The sequence below is a fragment of the Oxyura jamaicensis genome, chromosome 3, assembly GCF_011077185.1.
Source record: "Oxyura jamaicensis isolate SHBP4307 breed ruddy duck chromosome 3, BPBGC_Ojam_1.0, whole genome shotgun sequence".
NCBI lineage: Eukaryota > Metazoa > Chordata > Aves > Anseriformes > Anatidae > Oxyura > Oxyura jamaicensis.
The window spans coordinates 25,044,711-25,071,060 of NC_048895.1; the positions used below are offsets into that span (position 1 = coordinate 25,044,711).

Here is a 26,350-nt window from a genome sequence, read left to right on the forward strand (position 1 = left end):
AAGCATGTCAAACCTTGTTTTCTTTGGTTTTGACAGCAAATAGTTATTTGAAGAAAGTAGGGCAATAATACTAACAAACACTTCTTATATTCAGTTTATTTTTATATGCAGTAACTGCTTCAAATCACAAAAAGAGGTCAAAGAGCCTCTCTTAAAACCTTCTTCCCTTCTTAGTTACCTTTTCTGGTGATTTGACCACTTATACTAGATTTACAAATTCAGCTTACATTCTTACATCTTCTTACATTTCTAGTACGAAAAGCACCATAATGACTCTGAAAAACATTTTGAGCCATCTTTACACGCAGTCACGGAAACAGAAGAGAAAAGGTCATTTGTCCCCCTCTGGAGGTCCGCATGCTGGTAGTGATTACAGAAACATGAACTCTGCTTGTTTTCCCTCCTCCCCCCAATTTTACAAAAGGCTCAGGACTTCAGACAAACTTCCACTGATTATGTTGACAGAAGCTCTTCCATTGATTTCAGCTGGGAATAAATCAGCCTTTTACTGAGCCGGCCAAGAGTGCTGAATATCTTCATTGTCTACAGTTTCTCAATTTTACCAGCTACTACAGGAGGTAGAAACTACTTGAAATAAAACTCTTTCCTAGAGTTAAAAAAAGAACGAAAATCAAGAAAAAAGTCTTGTTGACCACCATATGTTTATTTTTTAAACAATTTACAGATAAAAATGTTATATTTATCCAAGCAAACACATTTAATACTTTAGTCTTTAACAAGCTATACAAATGAGAACCATCACTCTAGAGCTTTTGATAGCACTAGGACCATTCAGGGTAGGCATGCATGTGTCTCTATCACATGAAGCGAGTCCAATTCCTGACACCAGGGTTCTGATCTTCTGCTTCTTCAGAGCTGGTCAGCTGCTGCTAAATGATTTAACACAAATAGTTACTGGATCACAATACAATGAAAGAAAGCCCATTTCAAATCATGTAAGTGACCTCAATATGTCTGGTCCAGGTGTCAGGCCACAGAGCCTTACCGATTAGTTTTCTTCTCCAAAAGCCAGTCGGACAGATTTTCTCCCCTTGCTTACTGATGTGGCATCCAAACACGTGCTTATACAATACAATGAAACAGCTTAAGTACAGATGTAATATAACAGTAATTACAAATCACAAGGACAGATAAACAAACAAAAAAATTAACTCGAATCACATTTCTTGCATTTCAAACAAAAAAAAGTAAACAAAACCATGCATTACAGTTTAAAGAAATATTCAGTTTTAGCTCTTCTGCAAGTCTCCATTTCCTCAAGTTCTAAATTGCTGTTCTTGAGCTTGTCCCAGAGGTTGGGCTACTCGCAATGCTACTGACAGAAAAAGGGTGAGCTAGAAATCATCCAAGAATGATCAAAGAATAAAAGCCCCCAAAATAAACAACAAAGACGCACACATTATAAACGAGATATTCCATTTTAATAGCAGAGTGTAGAAAAGAAATTGGCAAAAAATTCACATGAAAAAACATTTTACAGAATTAATTATGTACAGAAAAGTATGTGTCTGGTTTCCGGTGACTGAAGTTTCACTTTAGTCAAGTCCTACCACAGGATGCAAAATGCACCCAAAACCCTCAACTGGAACAAAACAAACAAACAAAAAAACCATATACATAATCCCAGCTCTGGCTCCACAAATATTGGGGCTGGCTGGGTTCACTTCAACCCACTGGGCTTTCTGCTACGCTTTCAGCAATTCCTGAATTTGTTGTAGCTTCCAAACTACTGTCAGCAGTTTCTGTTTGCTCAGTCTTCGTGCTCTGGATAGTGCAGACCGTTTTGCCTCCTGAGCCACCGTTCTTTCCGTGTGTTTCTCTGAGCCCAGGAAGGAAAGTTTCCACACACCCAGATGCCCGACCTTCTGTGCTGCCTCCATCACAGCTCAGCGACGGCATTTCAACAGCACCACCTTTGCTCTCCTTCTTCACTTGCTGAGGGATCTCAGACACAGGAGAAATGCCCTGCATTTCTAGAACTGGCATGACCACTTCCATACTGTCGCTGTTTGAGGATTGCAATCCATGCTGCGACACAGCTGTTTGAGAAACTTGGGTGCAAAGTTTATCTTCCCGCGTACCTGAAGTCAAAGCAGCAACATCAGTAATCTCTGTTTCATCCACTGGTTTTTCAATGTCCACCTTGCTAAGTTTGCTGGTCTCCAGCCTAATGGATGCAATAGCTTCTAGTTTTGAGACTTCTTCCACATTCTTATTTAAAAGTCCTGCTGAAAGGATACTGAGGTGTTCATATTTTCCCTTAGTATTTCCCAAGCCGGTATCAGTGCTTTTGACCTCGAGCTCTGCCTTCTCAGACGGAGTCTCACTGAGTTTCACATTTTCTGATCTCAAGGAATCTTTCTTGTTATCCACGCTAACATCTGGAGAGAGACTTTCAGATTGCTCAGTTTTAAATCCTGAATGAGCAGTATTCAGGTGGAAGTCGCTGTTGGCTGCTGAGGTTCTTACAACCTCACGCTTTGTTTCTAGGGAGTGGACAGCTTCTTCTGAAAGATGCCCCACATGCACATCTGCTGATAAAGCAACTGCTGACTCTTGGACAAGATCAGAGCAAGTCCTAGAAAATCCTGCAGTCCCTACCTCTTTTGCATCTCTCTTAGCAAAAATATCATCTAATATTACATCAGATCCAGTGTGTCCTAAAGATTTTTTTTCAACTTCAACTACTAATTCTACACTGGATCTAAGTTCAACAATGTTTGCTGAGCAGGCGTTGACTAACCATGCAACTCCCTGCCTTTGGGTTTGGTTATGTAACACTGCATGGCCTGAAGGTTCAGGTCTTATCTTTTCTTGTGCTTCTGATGTGCTATTTCTAGTTTCTGTGTTGGTGAGACATGTCTCTGGATGTATCTCTGTCAATTCTGAAGCACAAATTTTATTAGAATCACTTCTCATTTCTGTATTTGGTGTATTGGATAGTTCCCAACCACTTTCAGAACAAGAACTGGTTGTCATGACCTGTTCTTCTCCATTACTGGTTCTGGAAGTGTCACATTCACCAGGACTTCTTGTCAATTCTGAAATCTTATTTTGGGTTTCTGAAATCCGAGGAGTTTCACCACGGACTTCTGGCTGAGATACTTCCAATGCTACACTGTTCAGTTTTGCATCTTTTAAGGGGGTATCAGTAGAATTCTGCTCTGTCATTACTGCTACTAAAACATTTTCTTTTGAAGTGTTTTGAGAACCACAGAGCAACTGTGGACTATCAGTTTTTGAAGCAGTTCTACCGCTATCACTTAGTTTTTCCTCTACCAAATGGGAATTTCCCAAAGTTTGAATTTCATTTCGTGTTGCAGGTAATAAAGTCTTTGGGTGTTCTAAGCTAAGCTCAGGCTTTACTGCATTTACTTCTTTCATCTCTTCATCTTTCTCTAGAGTGCCAGGAACATTTGTCTTAGTAACTGCAGTTTTATTTGTGTCATCCTGTCCAACTTTTCCTTGGACTTCTGTTTTCTGCAGATCACAGAATTCCTGCCTGCCTGCTTGCTCTCTGCTTCCTACATCCACAAGTCCCATTTCTGCAGGCATCTGGACACCAGAAACAGTTTTTGTTTCTGGCAATTCTGTGACTGACCTTTCCAACAGCAGAGGCTGAAGTGTCTTCTTGTTCATTTCAGCTGGATTCTCACCAAGAACCCAACTGCCTGCTACTTGAGTACTACACTGTGAAGAATCCCCTTCTTTCAATTTAGTCTGAACATCTGTTGAAAGAGTCTGGATTTTTTTACCTAGGTCCTTCTGAATGCCATTTTCAATGTCGGTGCTCATTTCAGAATGAGGTATTGAAGTTTGCTGAGTAACAGTGTTCTCCGTTTCTGAGCCTCTCTTAGCTGAGAGGACCTGGCTAACTTCAGCAGCCACATTCTGATCCTCTTTAAAGGAGGATGAGCTACTACTTGTTCTAGGGTTTGCAGGTAAATCTGCCGGTTTTGCAAGGTTAGAGTTTTCTCCATTTGGAAGTGTAGAACTTGCAAGCTTGCTGTCAGCTGAACTTTTTCCACCACTACTGTAGAAAATATCATAGAGATCTTTAGCATTGGCTGTGGCGAGGCAAGAGTTACGTTTCTCTACCTTTTTAGCCTGTTCACTAAAAGCAGTTGAAGGTGGTGGCGGTGGAGGGGGCCTCACGAGCACTGCCAGCATTCTCTGTTCACTTTCAGACACACCTGGAGCTACTTCATCTGCAGGGATGACAGTTGCCTGCTGGACTGCAGATAGAAGAGGAGGGGGGGGTGGTATATCAGAAGTCTGAGAAGACTCATTTTTCTCTGCTGCTTTTAAATCCTCCTCTGACCCCTTTAGAATTACCTCTTCTCCTCCAAAAGCTTTTGAGATGATATCGGGAGGCAGCAGAGGATCTGTATTGGTTTCTTTTACCACAGGCAGTGGCTTGGTGGTAGCTCCAGAGGATTTTATGGATAAAAAGGTGTTCAAAGGTGGTGGTTTACTAACCGTTGCAGTAGTAGATTTCCTGAAAATCATGGTGGGGACTGGTAGATTGGGTAGAATTTTTGCTTGCGTTGGTGTGGAAACAACTGGTGTCCATGGGCTAGTGTGTGGGATAACAGTTTTCCCAGACAGCTTGATTTCTATGGGCTTGGCATGGAGTTTCCCAGACTGACATTTATTCTCCTCTTTGATTCCTTCCATGCCCTCCTCCTTCGGAATAGCTCCTCCTAGGCCTTTATCCTCCCTCTCAGTCTTTTTCCAGCTGAATTTCCCAAAGGACATCTGACTTGTTGATTCCTTTTTAGGTTCCTCCTTCTTTTCTTCTTTTTTCTCCTCCTTCTCTTCCTTCTTCAGCTTAAGCTTGATACCCATTTTTTGTCCAGAAGAATCTATTTTGCTTTGAGTTTCATTTGCCCCTTCTCCAAGCTCCGGGATGTTCTTTGTTTCCTCTTTCTTTATTATTTTTGGTTTCTTCTCATCCTTCTCTTCTTTCTGTTTCTCGACTAGTTTCCGCTTTAGCTCACTCTGCCGCCTGCGCTCTGTTTCCAGAACTACAGCCAATCCTGCCTGACGGTCTAGATTTCTCCTCTCTTCATAGAGTGGGTTTTCGTCTATGTATTTCTGTGAAAATAAATGGCACAATTTTAGCAACTGGTACCAGAAAAAATAAATCAGTTCAGCTCTGTTACAGTTTTTCCTTGTTAAATAAGTGCCACCTCAACACTGAGAGAGCAGAGAATTTCTTCCTACCAAGAAACCGAGATACTACAAACTCCATGTTCTGTAGTTTAATGCAAATTGAGTGGCGGCTTGCAGCAGAGCTGTCACTCTACACTCTACTTAAGACTGAAAATCAAAACTGGGACTTGAACACAATTTAACCTCATGTGGATGAAAGACTAGTCTCTATGTAGTGGGAAGTTCCACTTAGTTTGTTCAGTGCAATATAGTGAAGATAACCAAATACATATACATCATATCAAAGGTAATTCTTCAGGAAAAGAAGACAGAGCAAATAGAAGCTAACAAAAGGTGTGACTCGCTCCTGGTACACCAGTTACGAACCTTGTATTTCTCATTGTGGGGATGACTTTTCACATGCTGCTCTGCTGAGATTTGATCTCCAAAAAATTCATGACAGAGCTGGCAATAATATCCAGTGACGGGAATCAGAAACTCAGAGCCTGGAAAGGCCGAAGAAAACAATCAGAGAAACAAAATGTCAAAGATGCCAAGTTCTTAACAGAGCCAAATAAACATATCAAAGAATAACAGCAAAACCTCCAGCAATGTTCCTGTTCACACTTTTGAAGCAGATAATGGTGCTCTCCTTACACTTACAGTATGGTAAATACCACCGCCAGGAGCAATCATGTAAAGTGAAGAAGCTTGATTGATTCAAAAAATTATTTTAGTGCTCTTCATATAGCTATCCTCTATAGCTATAGTTCTTCATAGCTCTTCAAAGCTGTCCTCTATTCAAATAAGTTAATACTTCCTATAGTATTTATCTATTTACCATCTTTGTGGTGTAGTCTGCTCAAATTCTGAACACCTGGCTTATAACAAGAACATAAGCATTTTAATTGAAGTTCAGCAAGACTGCACCCCTGGGCCTACAGAACCTGCTGCAGTTATCTAACACACTGCAGATCCTCTCTTGGGCAGACACTACTAAAACAAGGTAACAAAAAAACTGAGATTGATCACTGGAAGGCCTGTTTAGATCATTGATTTGCATTCAGTCAGATTTAAAATCTTATGTGAATTTACAAATGACTTAAAGCCCCTTCTGTACTGCTTTTTCACATTGTCTGTACTCACACTGCACCAAAGTAATTCTTCAGGGACACCTTTACACACAATGTAATGAATCAAAGAGTCTGTTACAAGACTGTGTGGAGTATTCCACAAGATCTGCCCAAACACAGCAAGCTTTTGTAGTCACATTCTGAGACAAATTCTAATGTTAGCAAAAATCACTTCAGAACTACACTGGAAAAAAGTCATCCAGTATTCAAAATGAAAACTAAATCCTAAAGAGAAAAGAAGGAACCTCTTCTATGTTTTCCTATACTCTTGCTCCATTACTTTTTTCACAAGAAGAATTGGGAAATCAAATGATCTGCCGTTGACCAATAACACAGTACCTATATGTGCTCCTGTAACTAGGTAAAGTTTTGAAATAACATTTTGAAATTCCTTTCACTGAGTCACTGGAACCTGCTGGAGGGCTAAGGGAGAAGAAACCCAAGTTTAAAAAAAAAAATAACATACCTTTGGCAGGAACAGTAATCTTATCGATGCGTTTTATGGAGTCTTGTTTGGTCTCACTCTGGGTCTTCGAAGCCCAAGGTCTGTTGTAAGGATCCAGGGTCTATTTGCACAGTGACAGAGGTATACAGGCTCATATATTACACTAGCAAGGCAACTAAACTTGTCTTTTTCCTTTTTAACATCCTTTCAGAATACCGAACATAAAAATCATCGTGCAACTATTTATAGGAACTATGTTTTCCTCTTTCCCCTCCCATTCTGCAATTTATTATGAGAAAATAACCTGTGAAAAGGGCAAAATGTAAATGATATCAAAGGACAGGCAAACACAAAGCACAAAAATCAAACACTAGGTTCCATGTGAACTGAACACAAGCCCCGTTTACATTAGTCGGAACACACCGGTAACTGTACAAACTGCTCGAGTCCAACATTAGGGTAAAATAATTTAATAAGCAGCTTCTTGGGTTCGTTAATTCAGATTCTCTTGTAAAACGTAGCTCTGTGATGTATGTTTTAGTGTTAATATTTATAGCAATATGAAATGCACTTAGTGAAGGAAGCCTGCCACATACCTGTCTGTGTTTCTTATTATGCATGTGTGTGAAAAAGTCAAACATGGTTCCGCAGATGGTATTGCAGTCTTTGCACCAGTGGTTCCCTGCATCATAATATTCATAAATACTGGCCAACTGGAAAGGATGTTTGGAGGATTGTGAAGAGGATTCTGCTGGCTTCGGGCTTCTACCTCTGGACTTTTCATTAGTTGGTTTTGATTCCTAAATTGAACAAAAGGAAACACTTCTCTAAGACAAGGCAGGACAGACAGAATGCTCTGGAACTCAGAACCTGCCTCCAGCAGAAGCCACACGCACAAAAAAAAAGTATATATCACCTGCTTTTCAGCGCCCAGGCCTATTCCATTGTGTCAGAGAGCTGGTATTGCCGACTAAGACGCTGCGAGGCCACAGTGAAGAGCTTCCAGTAAGGCTCCCAGATGTAATGGCTGGATGGTTGTAGGCAATCAAGGAACCAAATGAACAAATCCCCTATGGCATGCACCCTTCCCACTTCATGCCTTTCACATAAAATTTTCAATAGTTCCAATATACCATACTAGCCAAACAGTGCCCAGAACAACTAAAGACACTTAGAAATTCCCCTATAAATGCTCAGAAGTTACTGTAGAAGTAGTTTGGATGAAAGGAGAATGCAAAAGGAAGTAAGGGTTAGTTGACTAAAAGTATTTAACGCAATCAGCTTTATCAGGCTATTGGAGAGCGCCTGAGTTCTCCAGAAGACTCACTGTTTAACAATAATAAAAAGATGGTGTTTTGTTAATTACCTTGTGATTTAAGCATCTTGTGATTTAAGTGTATGATACTTATATTGATTTGTACAGAAAAACGCCATAAAGTGATACACAAACATTTCAGGACTCTAGCCAAAATCAATACATTTTGCTCAGAATCTGGATGTATGCTAACATTGCAGGATAGCAAAACAAATAATCCCTGTCCAGTAACATTGCAGAGCAGCAAAACAAATCATCAACGTACAATAATATTGCAGAGTAGCAAAACAAATAATCCCTGAAATAGATAATGAATGAGGCCTGCTAATTTATATTACAATACCACTGGAAAGTAATCGGTGTATTTTGAGTTTTGATTGACATTCTCAATGTCTGAAAGCTCATCATGTTATTATTTCTAATCTGCGTAGCAGTCTGGAAAGAACAGCATTTTTCCAGAACTTAGCAGGCCCAAATTAGTTGTATAATTCCCAGGTTATTCAGTATCAGTGTCAAACAAATTTACTTAAGCAGATTCATAATCGTTAAATAACATTTGCCTTACTCGATTTTCTGCTTTTAATAATATTTCATGCAACATACACCATAAATCAAACAATGAAGACACATCCATGCCACTATGTGCCCCAGAGATATCCACGTCCCAGTACAATCTAGCTCTTGGTAGCAGAGTAGGAAGTGACCCAATGAATATTGTGTCTGCAGGAACATAGCAAAGCTTACATTTTCTTAAAATGAATGAATATTGTGACCCAATGCAAATATTGTGTCTGCAGGAACATAGTAAAGCTTACATTTTCTTAAAACAATGAGAAGATTAACTTATGATCTGCAGGAAATGCATGGAAGGATGTTCATGATGTTTGAGAAGTGTTTCTTTTCTGTTATTTATGTACATACACCCACCCAGTATACCCTATAAAATACTATCAGAAAAAATCTCAATCAGAACTTTAAAAACAGTGCTTCTCAAATAGATGAGTGACAGCCAGCTCTAACCTGTTTGTGCTTCCACATTCAGCAAAAAAAAAACAGCTTTCAGGTTCTCACCGGATCTCACCTCCACATCAACAGAAACTTGAGATAAGGCTCAGAGATGTAGTTTTGGTACAACTAGGCTAGTTTTACCTTTGCACTTTGTAACTACAATAGACAAACACAAGCTGGGCAGCAAGGGACCAAAAGGTAGCTTGCAAAGATGCAGAAAGGCATAAATGTTTTTGCCCTTAGGTGGGCCAAGTAAACTGACCTCAGCGTCCAAAGGCCTGCACCTTCTTTCTTTTGACTAAAATAAAAGTTAACAATCAGAATGACAAGATGAATCTTAGAGACTAAGGGCAGTGTCCTATGTGCCTGCAGATATCTGAAATTATTTTGTTCTTGATCACAACTGAGAATTTTCCATGATAAAATAAGGAACTACGAAAGAGGATCAAGTCATTATGGGTTCAGACAACACAAACAATGGAAGTTAAAATAATGGAAGATACATTCACACATGCCATATCTCAAGAAAAGAAAACAATATAACTTAACACAATGTAGAATTTAACAGGTGTTCTTGTCTACTTTAGTTTTACCATGCGGCATCTGATGCAAATGATTTGTAAAGATAAGTGGATGCTGGACATTGGTGATGTTTCAAGAAACAAAACAAAACAAAACAAAAAAGAAGCCTTAAGATAAAAGGCATCTAATGAGTTTCCTGAATCATAGCATGATGAAGCATAAGGAAAAGTTTCCAGGGTTCACTGATCTGAGTTGCCTTGTAGGAGTCACCTCTTACCCTACCAACACTTTCACCTCCACAAAAAATACACAGTAAGGTCAGGCCTACGCAAAAAACATCTGTCATCTCCCATCATCCATACCAGTTACATAATTAAGTATATATAGAAAAGTGACATAATTAGTCTCCTGAATGCACACATAGCCTTTCAGATGCTACTAACATCATACCCTACTTCCAGAGTAAAAACTTTCTGGAACATGTTAAGTTTTTTCTTGTCTGTTAACCTCTCAGAGACCATGTCAGGGAGACCATAATGATACATACTGACATTTCTTAAGAAAAACTTATAGCACATATGTAATAATCATGTTAAGATGACAATCATATTTAAGTCTTGCCCTGATTTGTTAATATCTGGTGAGAAGACTAACACGCTCCAAACTTGCAGAGAGCTTGGACAAACAATCCTTCCTGGCAGACCATGCCAGAAATGGTGCAGAGAACAACCCTGTCCTCCTGGTATGGAGTTGAGACCTAACAGCTGCAAACACTTACACTACTGTTCAATCCAACTCAACAAAACTGAGAGCAAAAACAGTATGTGGTACCGAATTGCACAAACTCTTGAGAGAAATTATAAACAGTGATACATTTACTCTCACCTGCATACACAATCAAAATCAGAATATGAGATGTGGTAACAAAAGATACCAAATGAACCTTCTATTAAATGTTTGGGAGCAGCTGTTTCACCACTGCCCTCTTCCCTTAATGGGAAAATCATTAGCATACAAGCCAGAAGATTTTACCTTATTGGAAGAAGATGTCTTCTCCGCACCTTTTGCATTTTCTGACTTGCTGTTCTTTTCTGATGAATCTTTGGTTTCCACAGATGGTTTCCGGGGTTTTTCAAATATGTTAATCCCCAGGATCTGTGCTACTTTGTCAAGCTCAGACTGCTTCTTCTCAGCTGCATCAGATTCTTTATGGAGCTCTGAAATCTCCTTCATAATATTCTCTTGCAGTCTGTTCACCTCAACCAACAAGGGGTCTTTGTGTCCATCTTTCTCACGACGTTTCTTCCTCAACATCTCCCCTGAACCGATCAAGGAAGTAGAATAGTTGGCAATGTAACAAGAAAAGTGTCTCAAGATCTGTATGACTATTTCAGCAACAAGTAAAATACCAATACAAAATACTACAGTTAAATTTTGACCTTTGTGCAGGTGGAACTGACTCTTAGGTACAGTGTCACTAAATGAGCAAAATCCAGCTCTGTAAGGGTTGTCTTTATATACATCCCTAACATAGGCACCGTAATCCTCAATAGAGAGAATCAATTGAATTATTATTTCCCTGTTTGATCAAAAAGGCAAACATGTTTTTTAAGTCAATTGTACGTTATAACTTGAAAATATCATTTTCCAGAGGTGAAAATTATTATTTATGGAATCAAACCTTTCAAAATAATATCAGTAAGTTAGCTCTGTACAGAGAGGACTTTTCCTTCTCCAAATAAGATTCATAAAAAATTGAAAGACAAGCTGACACGTCTTCAGTTGCTACTTCTCACTTTTTCTAAAAAAGTGCTAAAACACACAAACTTCAAGTCTTTTAACCTATGAAGCTGGTGAAGAAGATGCAAGAGCAACTGCATGCTTCAGTGTAACAGTCAAATTTTGACATCATTAATTTTAACATATTAATTAGGTCAGTGCTTTCTCAAGAATTCTGCACTGCCAAGAGTATGAAAATATTAGTTACAAATATAGCCTATATATTTTGGTCTTCGCTTCTTCCAGCAGGTACTGCTGGTAGAAAAACCTGGGGGGTAGACATGCCGTACCTTGCTGTTTACGAAGCCTGTCCAATTCAGTTTTGAGATAATAGAGCTTCTTTTGCCGTGCTTCTCGTTCATTCTTCAGTTTTTCTCTCTCTTCTATCACCTAAACAGATTGCAAGAGGACTGGATTTTCTTCTCTTCCCAACACAAGTCAATCAGTCTTGCAAAAATGACAGCAAGACCTCAGTGTGCCAGTCACAGAACACTGCTCACTATTCTCAAAATGTTCCTGTGTTTTTAATACAACAAATAGTTCTCTTTATTGGCATCTGTAGGTAACTATATCTACGTCCTTGCTTCAACTGTGTATGAAGGTGTTTTTTTTTTTTGCCCTGATTCACACAGACCAGCTTAATAGCACTGTTGCTGCCACTAGCAAGAACCACTGCAGAAATTGTAGTTGAGTTTCATAATTCAGCCACTGACAAGTCAGAAAATATTTCTCATTCTAATGTATTAACAGGCTATGCCACCTCCTTTCTAAATGTGGTAATTTGGCCTGCATATTTCTCCAACGCTCTTTTGTTTTTCCAACGGCACTCAGCTGAGTACCTTCTTACAGGGCTCAGCAAGACCAGTGTTAAACCGCTGTTCAAAACTCATGCAGCATCTCTACAGATCGTTTATTCCATCACTGACAAGACTTCACAGCCCTTCACCTTGCCTTCTGCTTTGACTCTGTTCAATTTTAGCTATCGTTCAGGCTTCTGCTTCAACCTGATCTTAACTCTAACACCAAATGTATTTTGCAGGCATAACTGTCTGAAATTAAACACTCGGATGAAGTTTGTTTCTTGCTCAGTAAGGTGAAGACTAGCAGGAGGAGCTCACACATATCATTTTCACCAGTTTGCATCCATTCTTACCAAAGGAAACCAGGCAATATGCTAAAAGAAAACCTGAAAAGTTCCTTCAGTTGCCTTCCCAACATCATTTTTCAAGAGACAAATCCCAACTTTTTTTACCTTCACAATGCTCCTAAAGCTTACAACTGACTCCTCTCTTGAACAAGCGAGAAATGATCCAAGGCCTTGTCTTCACTAGAGGATCACTACTATTATGGCAATGTAAATGTTGGCAGGATCCTTAGATCGTGCCTGCAGTAACCACTGTATATACCAGGGGAAGATGTTCTACCAACACAGTTAGGCCACTTCTGAATGCCACAAGATGACGACGACAATTATTTTTAATCAGCAAACGGTCGTTCTGTCATTTGGGGTCTTTTGCCAGCATAGGAGCATGCAAGTTTTTATACTCCAAGCCACCCCAGCAAAAAACTGGACTAAGCCCAAGCCAAAGAACTCTGTTATCACAGACAGAGCCCTAGGAGTTCTGCCAAGACACAGAGGTGAGCTACCAGTGTGTATCAGAGCTGTAACCCATAGGTGTGCTACTATGGGGATTTTGCATTTATTTTGAAAATTGTTACAGAGTAAACAGACAAATGCCTGGAAATCTTTAACAAAAGCAAATTTAGTTCAACTGCTTTTAAGCTGGAAGTACTCAGGAGGAAAAAAAACGCATCTAAAGGGGAAAAGCTTTCACCCCAGTAAGCAAGCAGCCTGACGTGTTTTAATATATTAGGATAACATACCTTCTGCTTCTGAGCTGCCCGATTTTTTTCATCTGACATCTTTTCTGTAGTACTTTTCAGAGGGTGTGAAGACAGACGAAGGGGCACTTTGGAATGAGCAGGAGTGGTAGGGACATGTACAAGCACAGAACTATCTCTTTTCAAATCAGGGACGTTCTTTCCCATAGAGACTGTCTCAATCACCCGGAGGTTGGGACGCGTGGGGTTTGCTGACATGGCCATAGTAAGAAGCCCGTGAGCCTCTGGCAGCGTAGGATTAGGCTGTTGGGTAGTGGGGTACATGGTCCACCCTGGGGCTGCATAAGCCATATAATGCCCGTATGCATCATACCCCGGAGGAGCCATTGTGGGAGGTGGATAGTTCTGGGGCATCTGAGTGGCAGTGAACTGGGAATAGTTGGGAATTTGGTACTGGGAAACAGAAGTAGGTGTAGGTGGCAAACTAGTGGGAGCTGGTGGAACTGAGGGAATGAGAGAAACGGGAGGAAGAGGCTGTTCTGGTGCACATGGAGGTATGTCCTGTCCCACTGGCTTGTTCTTAGCATATTCTGATTTCTGAAGAGAGGATGCATCCTTAGACTGCTGGAAAGAGATGGCAGGTGATGCTGAGCGCTGCTGGCCTGACTCTGGAGATCGAGTGTCACTTCGGCTGCGACGAAAGTCCCAGTGGTCCAGTCTGCGAAGGTCTGCAGAGCGACGATCAGGAGAACGAGATGCCAACTTTTTGCCATGAAGGCGTTCCTGAGTACGAACAGCCAGTTTTCCGATTTCAGCAACGCCGATATCAAGTCCAATGGTTTTGAGTAAGTCGTGGATCTTTGCATACTCAGCATTAGGCTCCTCTAAAGGATCCAGCTTGACAGCTGGAGCAGGAGTAGGAGGTGGGCTCATTTTCTGGCTTATTATCTCATTGCCACAACTCACTGGGGGCTTCTGAACAGGGAGAGATTCAGTTTTGGTGTCTTCATCCTCATCACCATAAAGAAATTTCTCTTCATCTTCAATGTCAGGAAAACTACGCCTCCTCTTCTCCTGAGCACTGACAGAATCAGCCATCATGCCCAAAATTCGGGAGAAACCACTGCCATCCTGACTGGCCCTCTCATGAGGCAGCAAGAAGTCTGTGTGGCGATCAGCAGGTTCTGATTTGGCTTCTATTTTCTCCTTGTGACTTAAGAAGCTTCCAAACTTCTCTTCAAATGTGAAAGCGTCTTTGGGAGCTCCAGAAAGCGGGCTCCACTCATATAAACCGTCATGCAATTCCTTGTTTGCAGACTCCACAACAGAGTCTTTGTTAAACCGTTTGAGAAAGTTCTCCACTTCAGAGGCAAAAGGAGCTGTGCTGTTGCTCTGAGGCAAAGACGAATGACTAGAAAGAAGAGGAAGATCCTTGCTGGGAGCAGGGCTGCTAGAAAAGCCCTCAGGCTGAAAGACAGAGAAGTTATTATTTACTACAGCACCCTCTGAGGGGACTATTCACCTTGCAGAACAAAGGAACATGACAATTTCTCCTCAAGTTCACTGCTAAAGAGAAGGGTTAGAAAAGACAATACACAGTTGAAAGAGAATAGAGATTACAGAACAAATTGTCTAGTGGTTCTGGAATGTCATGTCCAGCAATGAAAGCTTATCTCAGAGAACACAAAAAATCACAATTACATCTTAATAACTCTTTGGCAAGCTTCAGAACCAAAACTTTTAAGTTGAAATACCATGACATAAATTCAGCTATTCTCTGAGTTTTGTCACAAATAGTATATAACACCTTAAGACAGGTAAGAGTAATTGTACTGGGCTTGTTCCTAACCACTTCTTCAGATATGTGTAATTAATACCAAATTAAATAGGATTTCCATTAACAGGTATAGAATGGGATCCTCAGTATTGGAGGACCTCCTGATATAAGTATGTCACCATCAAACTGAAACAGATCAGTGTAACAAGCAGATCAAAAGTGATGTGCTAAAACATGAGAAAAGAAAATGGTTGATTTATCTCCTTGGTCCCAACTGCATGTCTTTCTCTTGCTCTGATTTTGAGACTCAATTGGTACAGCTTGGGTAGAAATTAAATAGGGTTAATACCAGCCTACAGCCTAAAGAGAAAAAATAAGGAAACTCAAAGGTGTTTTCAGGCAGAGATACTGAGGATCCATCAGGCGGTTCTCTAGGTTTATAAAGAAACAGAAAGAGGCACTGTGACAGGCAGAGAGCTTCGATCAATGTCCTGACTGCCTGTGTACAAAACAACTCAGCTTTTCTATAAAGCTGGCCCAGATCTTAGCATGCCAGGCTGCATTTCAACAAGGACATTTCATTCTGCCTTAGATTTCATAGATAAATGATCCCTGATTAACTGCCTTCACCATTTAAGGTTTCCAATGCAATTCTAAATCATTCAGGCCTGCAAAAAGATGCCTGTCCTCTCAAAGACAGGAAAACATAACAATTTGACTTTTCTATTTTGGAAATAAAACTAATACTCTCTATCAGGAAGTGACTGTTTTGGAAAGTAGAAGTGTAGAGACAGATAGACAATGATCAAACCTGAACAGGAGACTCTACTTCCATCTCCACTCGTTTCTTCAAGATGGATTTTTTGGGCATGGATGGTATTTCCTCAGGCCTGTATGTATGCCGAGGCTCAGAAGTCTGTAGTGCATTAGTCAAGCCTGGGATCACATAACCACTGCCTGAAACATCATGATTCAAGTTTCTGCTACGTTCTTCTTCTTCTCTTTTCCTCCTGGCACGGTCAAGCTCTCGGAATTCTTCATTCAGGTATGATGGGCTTGGGCTTCTACTGCGGCTGCGGCTTCGTCTGCGATAGTTTCGTGTTCCTGATGAGGAACCTTGATGCTCTCCACTCACACCATGCATCTTCTCATCTTTTTCGTACCGTGGACGCTTTATTTCTCGTCCTCTCTCTTCTGGCCTTGACGGATAGGAGGATTTCCTGAGTTTGTCACCATCTCTGTCAGATCCACGAGGTAGCTCTTCTCGACGACCATAATGCGGACTATAATCTGAACGATGGACAAAAACATCGCGGTTGCGGTAGTCTTCATCATGTCTCATGATGAAGGGACTTGAAGGCTGGTCTTCATGCGATGGATATCTCTCAAGGCCTCGAGAGCATGACAGACCCCTAGTGAATATAGGGCCATCAGCCATGTCATCCCTGTATAAGAGAAGCATAGAATAAACGTAAGGGCTTGAGTCAGAATCAACTATGTCTTACTCTTACTCAGGAGCAAGAAATTTCCAAATCGGTTTCAGAATAGCATCTCCATCACTAAACAGAAGCAACATTTTATGTACTTAAGGGGCAGGGGTGAGGGACGGTTGATGTTTTTAATGGCACTATGCTTCCTTCCTATGAAGTCACCTGCAAACACAGTGACACAAACAATTCAATTCACACTGCAGAAAGAGAGCCTTGGAAAATTGATAGGATGGATTTATTTCTGTGAAGGAGAAAAACTACACATCTAAAAAAAACATTGCTATCATATTTCAGACCACAATCCCTTTCCTCACCTCTCCCAGCAAGATGCCATGGTCACATTTCATATGAATTATTCAAAGTGTAATTCAGTTTCACACTGGCACATGGAACCAGATACTCTTTTTATCTTCAGCTGTGGAAAAGGACCACAAATTCTGGCAACATTTGCTGTTGCTAGAGATCTGTAGGCAGGACTGTCACAATCACATAGACTGCTTTACCCCCAAACAAGCACAGTTTTTTATAAGATATCGATGAATCAGGGATAGTAAATGTACTAGTATCATTCCTTTGTTCCAGCCCACGCATTATACACAGTAGATTTGCAACTAGCACAACACTGGAATAGCTAGCTGTATCTCTTGGTGTATCTTTTGGACCAATTCCTACAGACACTTCCAATTAGGAGTACTGTTTTAATCAAGCCCTTTTCCCTCACCCCTTAAAAACTTTGCTAGTGCTGTCATTTAGATCAGGCAGAAACAAAACACACTTGTTACCAACTGCTGGTTTTATTCTCAGATAATTCAAAAATCTATCAAGATCCTCCAAGAATGGGTAGCAAATGTGCTTGTTAAGTGAAATCAATGAGACAGAAACTCTAGAAAAATTTCTTTGTGAGCAAGACATCAACTTGAGATGAACTATGTATGATTGCCTGAATCCTCAAAAATCATCTCCTCCTACTAAGGAAAGTCCCTTAATAGATATAACGAGACCAATAAAATTAAGCCAGATGACATCTTAAAAAAAAAAAAAAACTACAAGTAAGTTATAGCCCAAGTTTTTAAAGTCACTAGAGTAAGAAATAACTGACATGACCAGATAAGGTCTTTTTCTTCAGTATTGTCATAGTTTACACATGCATATTTAAGAACAAAATTAACACAAAACTTCACTTCTTCTCTTACCTACATCACTGCAAAGTATTTCATATATCGTTAGCTGCTGTACTGGTCTAACACTGATGTTAGCAAACATGGCATACACCAGTATCTGTGGTATTAGATGGTATTAGACTCTTTCGTGTCCAACAAACTACACACCTCCACCCTTTCCAAAAGTACCAAAACATTTTCAAGGGAACTGTAATTAAGTTTTACACATAAATGTTGCTGTTCACAGCCAAAATGAAAGTATTTGTCTGGTTCTAATAGCAAATGTCTGTCTTCAGTGCCACATCACCTTACATGAGAGCCTGCGTGAACACAGCTGGTCAAGTCACAGATGTAATTCACCATACACCTTTAGCTGATTTTTGTGAAAATAGTTCACATGCATGCTTGCCAAACACTCTGACTTCAGCAACAAAGCAGAAAGAATATTAAATTCTACTTTGGAAAGAAAGGAACAGCAAACCTACTGCACTTACAAATAGAAGGATGTTCCAAACACACTATGAATAGTGAAGACAGATTTAAAACCTAAAGATTAAATACAGGTGTGAGAAAAAGAATTGCTTGCCTTACTAAAACTGTGGCTCTTTGAAATATGTTTTCTGTAAATACAGTCCAAGAGAGGTATGTCCCTTTAATCTGGCTTGGGTGCTTTTTAGTCAGCATTGTCCACTAAGTATATTGCAACTGTGGAAGAAATACAAGGTGGTACCACTCTGACCATCTCAGTTCCTTCCCCACCACAGGATCTAGAATTACTGGAATCTGTACAATCAGGGAAGGAAAACAGACCACAGACTATGTAGAGATGATGCCTTCAAGAAGCAAAATCGGTGTAAGGTAAACTTGCTTTCTGGCATATTTATGTATTTATATACACAGAAAGAGAAATAAACAGTGGTATTCTGCTGTCAGCCACCAACAAGACTCCACCTTAAAAGTCTTTGAATAGGAAGTCAGACGAGCTGTTCATACTCAAGCCAGCTGTCACTCTTGATATTAAGCCAAAATCTGCTATTTCAGAGCACAGCTTAACACAGACTAAGTCTCAGCAGTGATAAGGTCTAATCTTTAGCATTAACCCCAGATGAAAGAATTGGTGGGATGCTCTGTATAGCTTATGCCAGCTCATATAGCAGTAGAATATCTTAAAAACACAGATAGAGATGGAAGATGAGGGGAGATAAGATACATTCTTCACTTTGATACAGTGAGACTCTTGGAGACAAAAAAAGGTTATTCTGTTAAAGACAGAAACTGCTCAAGTGACCTCAAAGTCACAGACCAGCTTCATTAAGCAAGCTTACTTAAGACGTGCAGGAGGCCAGCTGCCTTAAAAACTTGGGGCAAATTCTTACAGATGTTTCAGGATGGACATGCACATGGACTCGCGCCTTGGGAAATTTACCCTGATGTCTAACCTTTGGAGTTTTATTTCCTTTCTACGCTAATGAATCTTTCTGCCATCTCAACATCCTGAAAATTACAGAGAATAATTTGTAAAAGTGATTGCTTCAAGTCTCTGAGTAGTTACCAAAAACAGTTGAGAATAACTAAATTCAGATTTGTCTGTTCCGATTACTTCAAGATCTGAAGATTCTTCAAAAAGCACCCTTTTAAAAAAAATGATAAAGAGAATGTACCATGTGCCCAATAAGAATGTGACATGGCCAGTATTAACCTCAGTGATGATTAACAGTAAAGACCACTTTAAAGTCCCATGACAGATACAGAATAAGTGTTCCAGCAACAGGGCAGCCTCTCAGAAGGAAAAAATACATGATAAACAATACCCTTAACCAACTAAACCAACTATAGACTGTCTTTTAAAACAACCAAAATGGTAAACAGTAAAGAAATTTGCAAGTCAGAAGCAGTACCTACAGGTTTTAGGAAAACCTAAGGGATGACACTTCAGACTTCTCAGGTACCGCTCAGACAGGTGCAGGTAACACAAATATATTGGACAAAGAAAAAAAAAATCAAAAAGAAACAAAAAGTACACTTAACCACACGGAGTTCTTGCATACTTGCAGGTATATGGAAAGTCACTTAAAAACTGAGGTCTACATTGTCTCCCTTTCCCTTATTCTCATCCCAATTCATTTGTCATTTCAATCTTCTCTGCGATCTATTCCAACTTTTTTTTGGCCTTTTTTACCTGTTACCATTTTTGTCCAGTAACAGTGAAAGAGTAAAAGTTCTTTACTTATCAAAGAGGTAAAGATCCTCGCAGCAGTCCGTCTCATGCTAATGTTAAAATAAACTCTGCTGTACGTGCTGTTACTTCTAACCATGAAGCATAACCACAAAACAGGTTATATACAAAACCTCACTGGAGAAAAGGAAGCAACGGGACAACCCCACGACCACCACCGTGTTCTTCATCTGCCAGAGCAGCACAGTGACAGTTCTCCTACATACCATTCCTGCTCATTCCAACCACTGTACTCTCCCCAGGCATATGCACTCATCTTGTTCAGAAGACTGCAGGCTGCACAGGGGACTTACAAGTTGAACACTAACCTCAGAAGAATTGAGGTAAAGGCGTAAAAGTGACAGTACTGAAAACTAAACTCTTGGTTTTCCGCACCTGCTGAAACTTACCCTTACATTTCAGAAAGACAGGAAATTCACTTATTTTGCTCACTTCCCTCTTTTTCTTTATTTTTTTACTTTTTGACCAGCTGGGGATATTTGCATCAAAAATGGACGTTAGAGCCTTTTTTTGTTCTGGATGCTTATACCCGACTGGAAATTACCATTTGGCTGCTCCAGAGCACAAACTACCCCCATCTTTAACTTTGTGATTCAAGATAAAAGGACACCATTTTATTTGCACAAAGTCTTCTCATTTTTCTTATATAATCTGCAGCCAGATTATACCTGTTCTTCTACTGAAGGCAAATCAAGGGACCCTAAAAATTCAAATTTATTTTACTATTTATGTGATTGCCTGACTTCATTCACTTCCCCTCTGCAAGGTTTTTGAAGACAAAATAATACCTTTCTTCACGCTACACTAGGGCTCTCTTTTGGACTATTCTCAAATGCCAGGGAAGTACGTTATTCCCCGCCACCCCCCAATTAAATTAGGAAGTTGAAGCTTTGTGCTATCTGTAAACAACCTTCCTTTAAGCCAAACTAGGTAGGTTTGTAAGAAACAGGAGGCAGCTGATGCTGTGAAATGTCAAATGAATGAAGTTCCTTCCTGGAAGATACTCTGGGCAACTTAGTTTATACAGGTTCAAGAAGCAGTTGACAAAAATCAGAGCAGAAATATCTGTCTAGAGTTACTAGGAACGCAGGCAGTGACTTCTGTTTGGGAATTCCCTGTACCACAATTTGCTGGAGGCTTGGGAAGTACTGCAAGGAAGCTTCATTACATGTTTACCCTATTATCCATGTTCCCTACACATTCACTGTCAGTCCCTACTATACACTGGGCTAATTAGGCATTTGGTCTCACCCAGTACAGCCATCCCCACGCTCTTACTGGATCATACACTTGAATCCCCACCTGCGGAGGACCATACCTGTCACTCAGGTTATCAATTGGTGAGCCCAGTCTATCAGGCAGCCTCCTTCGCTCTGGTGTGCCAATGCAATACCGGTCATTACCAACAGTAATCCGCAAACTCTGTTCCAGTGAAGACTCAGAGCGGAGACTCGGTGAACGTCTCTGTAAATTGAAGAAAGAGTGCAAGCCCATCAATCAGGGAATTGTAATTTCGGCTACAGTAAGGCAAGTGACTCCCCTTTGCTTAACACATGAGACTTGGGGTGCATGGATCAACCAAAAATAAAAAGCCTAGAAGAACATTTTTTCCAAATATCTCAGTTGCCTATAGTTACTATAGAAAGGGGAAGGTACTGAGTGCATTTAATTTCTCATTCCAGCTGCCAACAACAAGCTTTATATTTATATTATCTAAAAGGGAAAAATTCAACTCAAAAATACCTTTAATAAGCTACCATTTTGGAAGGTGGAAAAACAGAAGTTCAAGAAGTCCCAGATTTGCTGCTGTGCTCCATTCTTTGTTAGAGCAGAAGCAGCTAAACAAACATCGCATAAAAACAGTGCCAGGAATTTCTTAATAAAAGCGTCTGGATTTCTGGCCCTTTCCAGCTCTAATGACAACATGAAGCAAGGTATAAAACAAGTGTAAACAAAGATTTTCCTAGCAGTGATGTTTTCAACATTTTTCCTCGTCTCATGCTGCTTTCAGCTGATACGCACAGCCTAATACTAAAAATGTCAGTGGTGGTAAAAACAGCTTCTACAACAGAATTTCTATGTTCATTACTGTCGGTAGAGCTAAACCAGAGTTAAGTTGCCCTGGAAAAAACTACGGCAGAGAACGCCTGAGCTAACTGCCTCTGTGTGGATCTTCATTTGGAGATATACCCAATACAGAAAACGTCATTACTGTTAAGTTATGCTTAATTAGGTATGCTTCGCCTTTTAGAATTTGTCACTAAATTCCAGGAATGATCAATTTAAGCGGAGTTCCAGAAGAAGAAGGTGAGATTGGCTGAAGACAGAGAGCCTTGATTATTATTTTTTTAAAACCAACATGATTTATATTCTGCTTAACAGGAAACAATGAACCAGCTTCAGTTCTGCCAAACCAGTCATGCGCTGCATATTGCTTTCACAGCAGCAACAAGCTGCAGGTGCACTACGTTGTCTGCACCCAGGCTGTCCACCCTGAGAAGAGGCAGCAGATTCAGCTCAATCCTAAGAGACTGAAAGAACTGTACAATCCAACAAGAAAGCAGAATTCCCTCACAAATTTGCATAACAAAATTGACTTGGTACAAATGTGCACTAGAATCCATTGTGAGTATATCCTTGTTCTAAGGTGACGTCAAACTGATTTTTATATCTCTCTGTTAATCTGAATCCCATCATTTATCAGAACACACCCTAATGACTTTTTAAAAGCAATCATTTTGTATTGTGTAGTATTATCCTGGGACAGTCTGGCTGAAATACAACATATACAAGGTGCACACGTCTCATACAAATGCTGAAGGCTGAAGTTGAACACTGAAGGTTTGAGTTGAAGGCTGAAACATGCCCAGTTCAACGCTGAATTTGGAGGGCTGCCTGGAGAAGCGATTGCCTTGAAAGGCAACTGCTTGCCATCAAGACTGTCAGCAAGCTGGGCACATACATTACAACCATCTCCAGGAACTGCAGATGGAAAAGCGATGATAAAATCTTAGAAGAAAAGTCTGGGCAAGAGAAGAAAATTGTTTACATTTAGAAAGTTCAGGATATATATGACCACCATACAGATCACCCAAAGACAGCCCTTAAGGTGATACATGTTTGAACTTTGCATTTTTTGGCTAAGTTTGAGAAATCCAGGTTTTAAGAGCATTTGCATTTGGAGTGCCACTGCTAGTAAATCCTACCTATGCACTGTCCTGTGTTTTCTTCCTTTCCTATTCTGGCTCCCAAACAGCAGTTACTATTACCGTGTAAATGCACAGGTTGCATACCAGATCTTCACTTCTTCTTTCTCTGCCAACCCAAAACATCCTAGTCCTCCAATTTCAGCTAACTTTCTTACAAGAAAGTAAAGGAACTGCCAAGAACTATAAAAAGATCAAGCGTGCAGACCAGCAGTGACAAATACAAGCAGCATGAACGTTGATCAGCCTTGCAACTGCCAAACTCCCTCACCGCACAGCTCTGACCATTCTTTCCACCATTACACTTCCAATACTTGCACCAAACTTTTTCTGACACTCCTTGCTTTGAATACCATAAAGTATTTACTACGAAAATTACACCATCCACATTCCTGATGTGCAATATACAGTTGACATCCCAGTTATACATGAGAACGATAATGATACCCAGGGGAATGCACACACTCCATCTCAACAATACAATGCCCAGAATCAAGAAAAGGGAGTAAGAATCTCAAAGGCTACTCCTTCCATATTCCAAATCATATGCAGGGACTGTAACTCAGAGCTTGTACTCAAAATTTTTCCGCTTTTCATCCCTAACCACTTATCCCATCAGCGTCTGCATTCCATGTCTTGCATCTCCTATCTGTATGCATACTCTTCCAAGTCCTCCTTCCTTACTGCAGCTTAAATCCTTCTTTCTCTGTCTTTTATCTGAATTCAACCCCTCTCAGTGACAGATCCAAGATGCCACCTATTAAAATGTTTGTGTAACTCTCCACTTTTCCTCACTTTATATCCTCAGACTTCTGGAGAGAGAGTTTTAAGTAAGATACGTCTGAAAACTTAATTAAAACTTTACCAGATCATGTTGAACCAACATATCTGCTGTTTACTTTGGTTTGATCACACTGAGTTCCACTGTTTGGAAAACATCAGCATAATCCCAGCTTTTATCTTTCTCTAATTAATGCTAATTTTGTAAAGAGCAGTTCTAAAAAATAATATAAACGCGTACATGTATCTTATGCTTTATAACATCATTTTTAAATAGGAAGTACTGATGGTTGAACACTTTTGGTGGACAAAACCTTCCATCAAAAAAATATGCACAATGTACAGACTGAGAATTGCCTATGTTGGGCTTCAGTGTATGCCCGAGAATGCAAAATTCAGTCTAAAGAGCTATGTTAAATGATCACAAGTTAACTCATCTTGTGCAAGCTGCTTCTCAGAAAAGGTTTTCCCTAAATACAGTAACATTCTTGTAAACAATCAAAAAATCTATTTGGTTCAGCGCTAGCTAATTTACTGGAGCCTAATTTCAAAGATCAGTAATTTTTCTATCCTTTTCCCCTGAAATTAGAATTGGTAAGAAAAACATCAAGAATTTCTAACAATTTGCTGTGAAAACTACTGCAACTTGAACCAGATGGGTGCAAAAAAACACTGGAAGAATAGTGTTTGTCAAGAATAATGTTTGTGTAAAGTTGGGTTTGGCTCATTTGTCTGCTTGTTTTCTAAAGAAGGAGTGGGAGGCTGCACATCAAAAAACCCTGGTTCAGTTTTTTCCAGGTCTAAACCACCAACACATTTGGCATTAAAAGTTTTGTTACAGCCCACTCTGGTTCACAACCTTCCACGGACATAGTGAAATGACAGACTGGCTGCTGATGAAGCCAATTTGAGAAAGTTCTGCTGTTGTATCGCAGTTTGTCATCCCCTCAGTTGTGACCATGCTACTGTTCATCAAGCTACAATGTAAACTGACATGAACCATCTTAAAAATCCATTATATTATAAAAATTAATTATTTTCAAGCTGGATCTTCTTAGCAATGCAATTTGCAAGAGCACTCCTCTCCCCGCTTTCCTCCCCCCCCTTGACAATATATAGGACTGGGATAATAGCAAACAACAGCCTAAAAACAAAAGGCCAGAGGCATGCTTCTCAGCCCAGCTTACCTGTCAAATACAACATTATCTCCCCACTCCATCAGGATAGATTACCTTCAAGAAACAAATAGCGCCCACCAATAACTGAATTTTAACTCCCCTACAATCACGGGGGATCTCTTCTACGGCTACAGCTCCAAGAACCTGTACCACCAGCAGAAAGGACAATCCCACTCTCTTCTGGGGTCCTACCACGCAACGAATTACAGCAGGCCACATATTTTCGTTGAATTAACTTTCAGCCAAAGCAGTTCCTCGGATCAGCTCACCTCGCAACTTCACAAATACAACTGTGAGAAGTGTGAGTGCAAAGAAATAGGCAGAATATACTGCAGAGCGAGAGGGAAAACTGAGCGTACCGTGCCTTTTACTCGTACGCTTGCTGGATTAAGTGACCGTGGAACCCTTGCCTAAAATATCACAGTACGAAAATCTCTGCTTTCAGTGCAATAGAAACACACAGTGAAACTACTACTTACCACAGGTAACAGTGATCAGAAAGACGATCGCTGCACCAGAGAACGACAACAAAAAGCCTAAGTAAGTGAATGCCGTTTGCTCAAAAAAAAAAAAAAAAAGGTACGGCTATGCGCTTTTGTTTAGTAAAAAGGTGTTGGCATCCAAGGTGGCATCGCTTCAGATGCAAACCCCAGTTTCACATGTCCAAATCAGATTTTTGTTTGACTGAGTAAGGAGACTGGAAGACCTTGTGCACAGTTGCAGCTACGAAGCGGTACCTATCAAAGAGTAACTCCCGAGATAAAAATCTGTAACAGAGCCTCCTTTATACGCTCAGGGGAGCAGGAAGAACTCAGAGAAAATGCTCATTCAACATCTCGTTAAAAAGTTACCTTCCCACAAATTAAACCGCGTTTACACAACACGGAGGAGAGAGGCTGGCTGCATCCTCCGCCTCGGCAAAGGACAGCATCATCTCCGAGGCTTATCTAAAATGGCTCTGGCTGTTGAAGAGGAATAAAAATATAACGGAAAGAAAGCGCTGCCTCAGGGGAAAACACCCGAGCTCCGTGCGGCTCTCTGAGAAGCGGGGGTCCCGCTCCTCTCCCCCGCACACGGAGGGCGAGGGCCCGGTGCCGGGCGCGGCCTCCCCGCGGCCTGACAGGGGGACCCCGGGGGGCCGGCGGGGCGCACGGCGCTACTCACCCGGCCGCCGCCGTCTCCGTGCTCGCTCCCCCGGCGGCCCCCCCGGCCGCCCCCGGGGCCCCCCGCTCCTCCCGGCGGCGACGGCAACCTCCGGCTGCGGTGCGGCGACGGGGAGCGGCGGGAGGCGCCGCGGTGGCCCG

The 26,350-nt window shown here is 40.7% G+C and overlaps 1 protein-coding gene across 1 annotated transcript in view; it reads right to left on the bottom strand.

Moving 5' to 3' along the window:
• Positions 1-643: 643 nt before the first annotated feature.
• Positions 644-26,350, bottom strand: part of ZNF318 (zinc finger protein 318) — a 28,515-nt gene continuing 2,808 nt past the window's right edge. Inside the window, exons 2-11 of the mRNA XM_035320605.1 lie at positions 26,211-26,344; positions 21,201-21,346; positions 15,808-16,441; positions 13,262-14,686; positions 11,668-11,767; positions 10,631-10,917; positions 7,350-7,553; positions 6,775-6,874; positions 5,563-5,681; positions 644-5,118 (exon numbers count right to left, since the gene is read on the bottom strand). Coding sequence (XP_035176496.1) covers positions 1,687-5,118; positions 5,563-5,681; positions 6,775-6,874; positions 7,350-7,553; positions 10,631-10,917; positions 11,668-11,767; positions 13,262-14,686; positions 15,808-16,441; positions 21,201-21,346; positions 26,211-26,344 — 6,581 coding nt within the window. The 3' untranslated portion in view covers positions 644-1,686. The remainder of the gene's footprint in view (positions 5,119-5,562; positions 5,682-6,774; positions 6,875-7,349; positions 7,554-10,630; positions 10,918-11,667; positions 11,768-13,261; positions 14,687-15,807; positions 16,442-21,200; positions 21,347-26,210; positions 26,345-26,350) is intronic.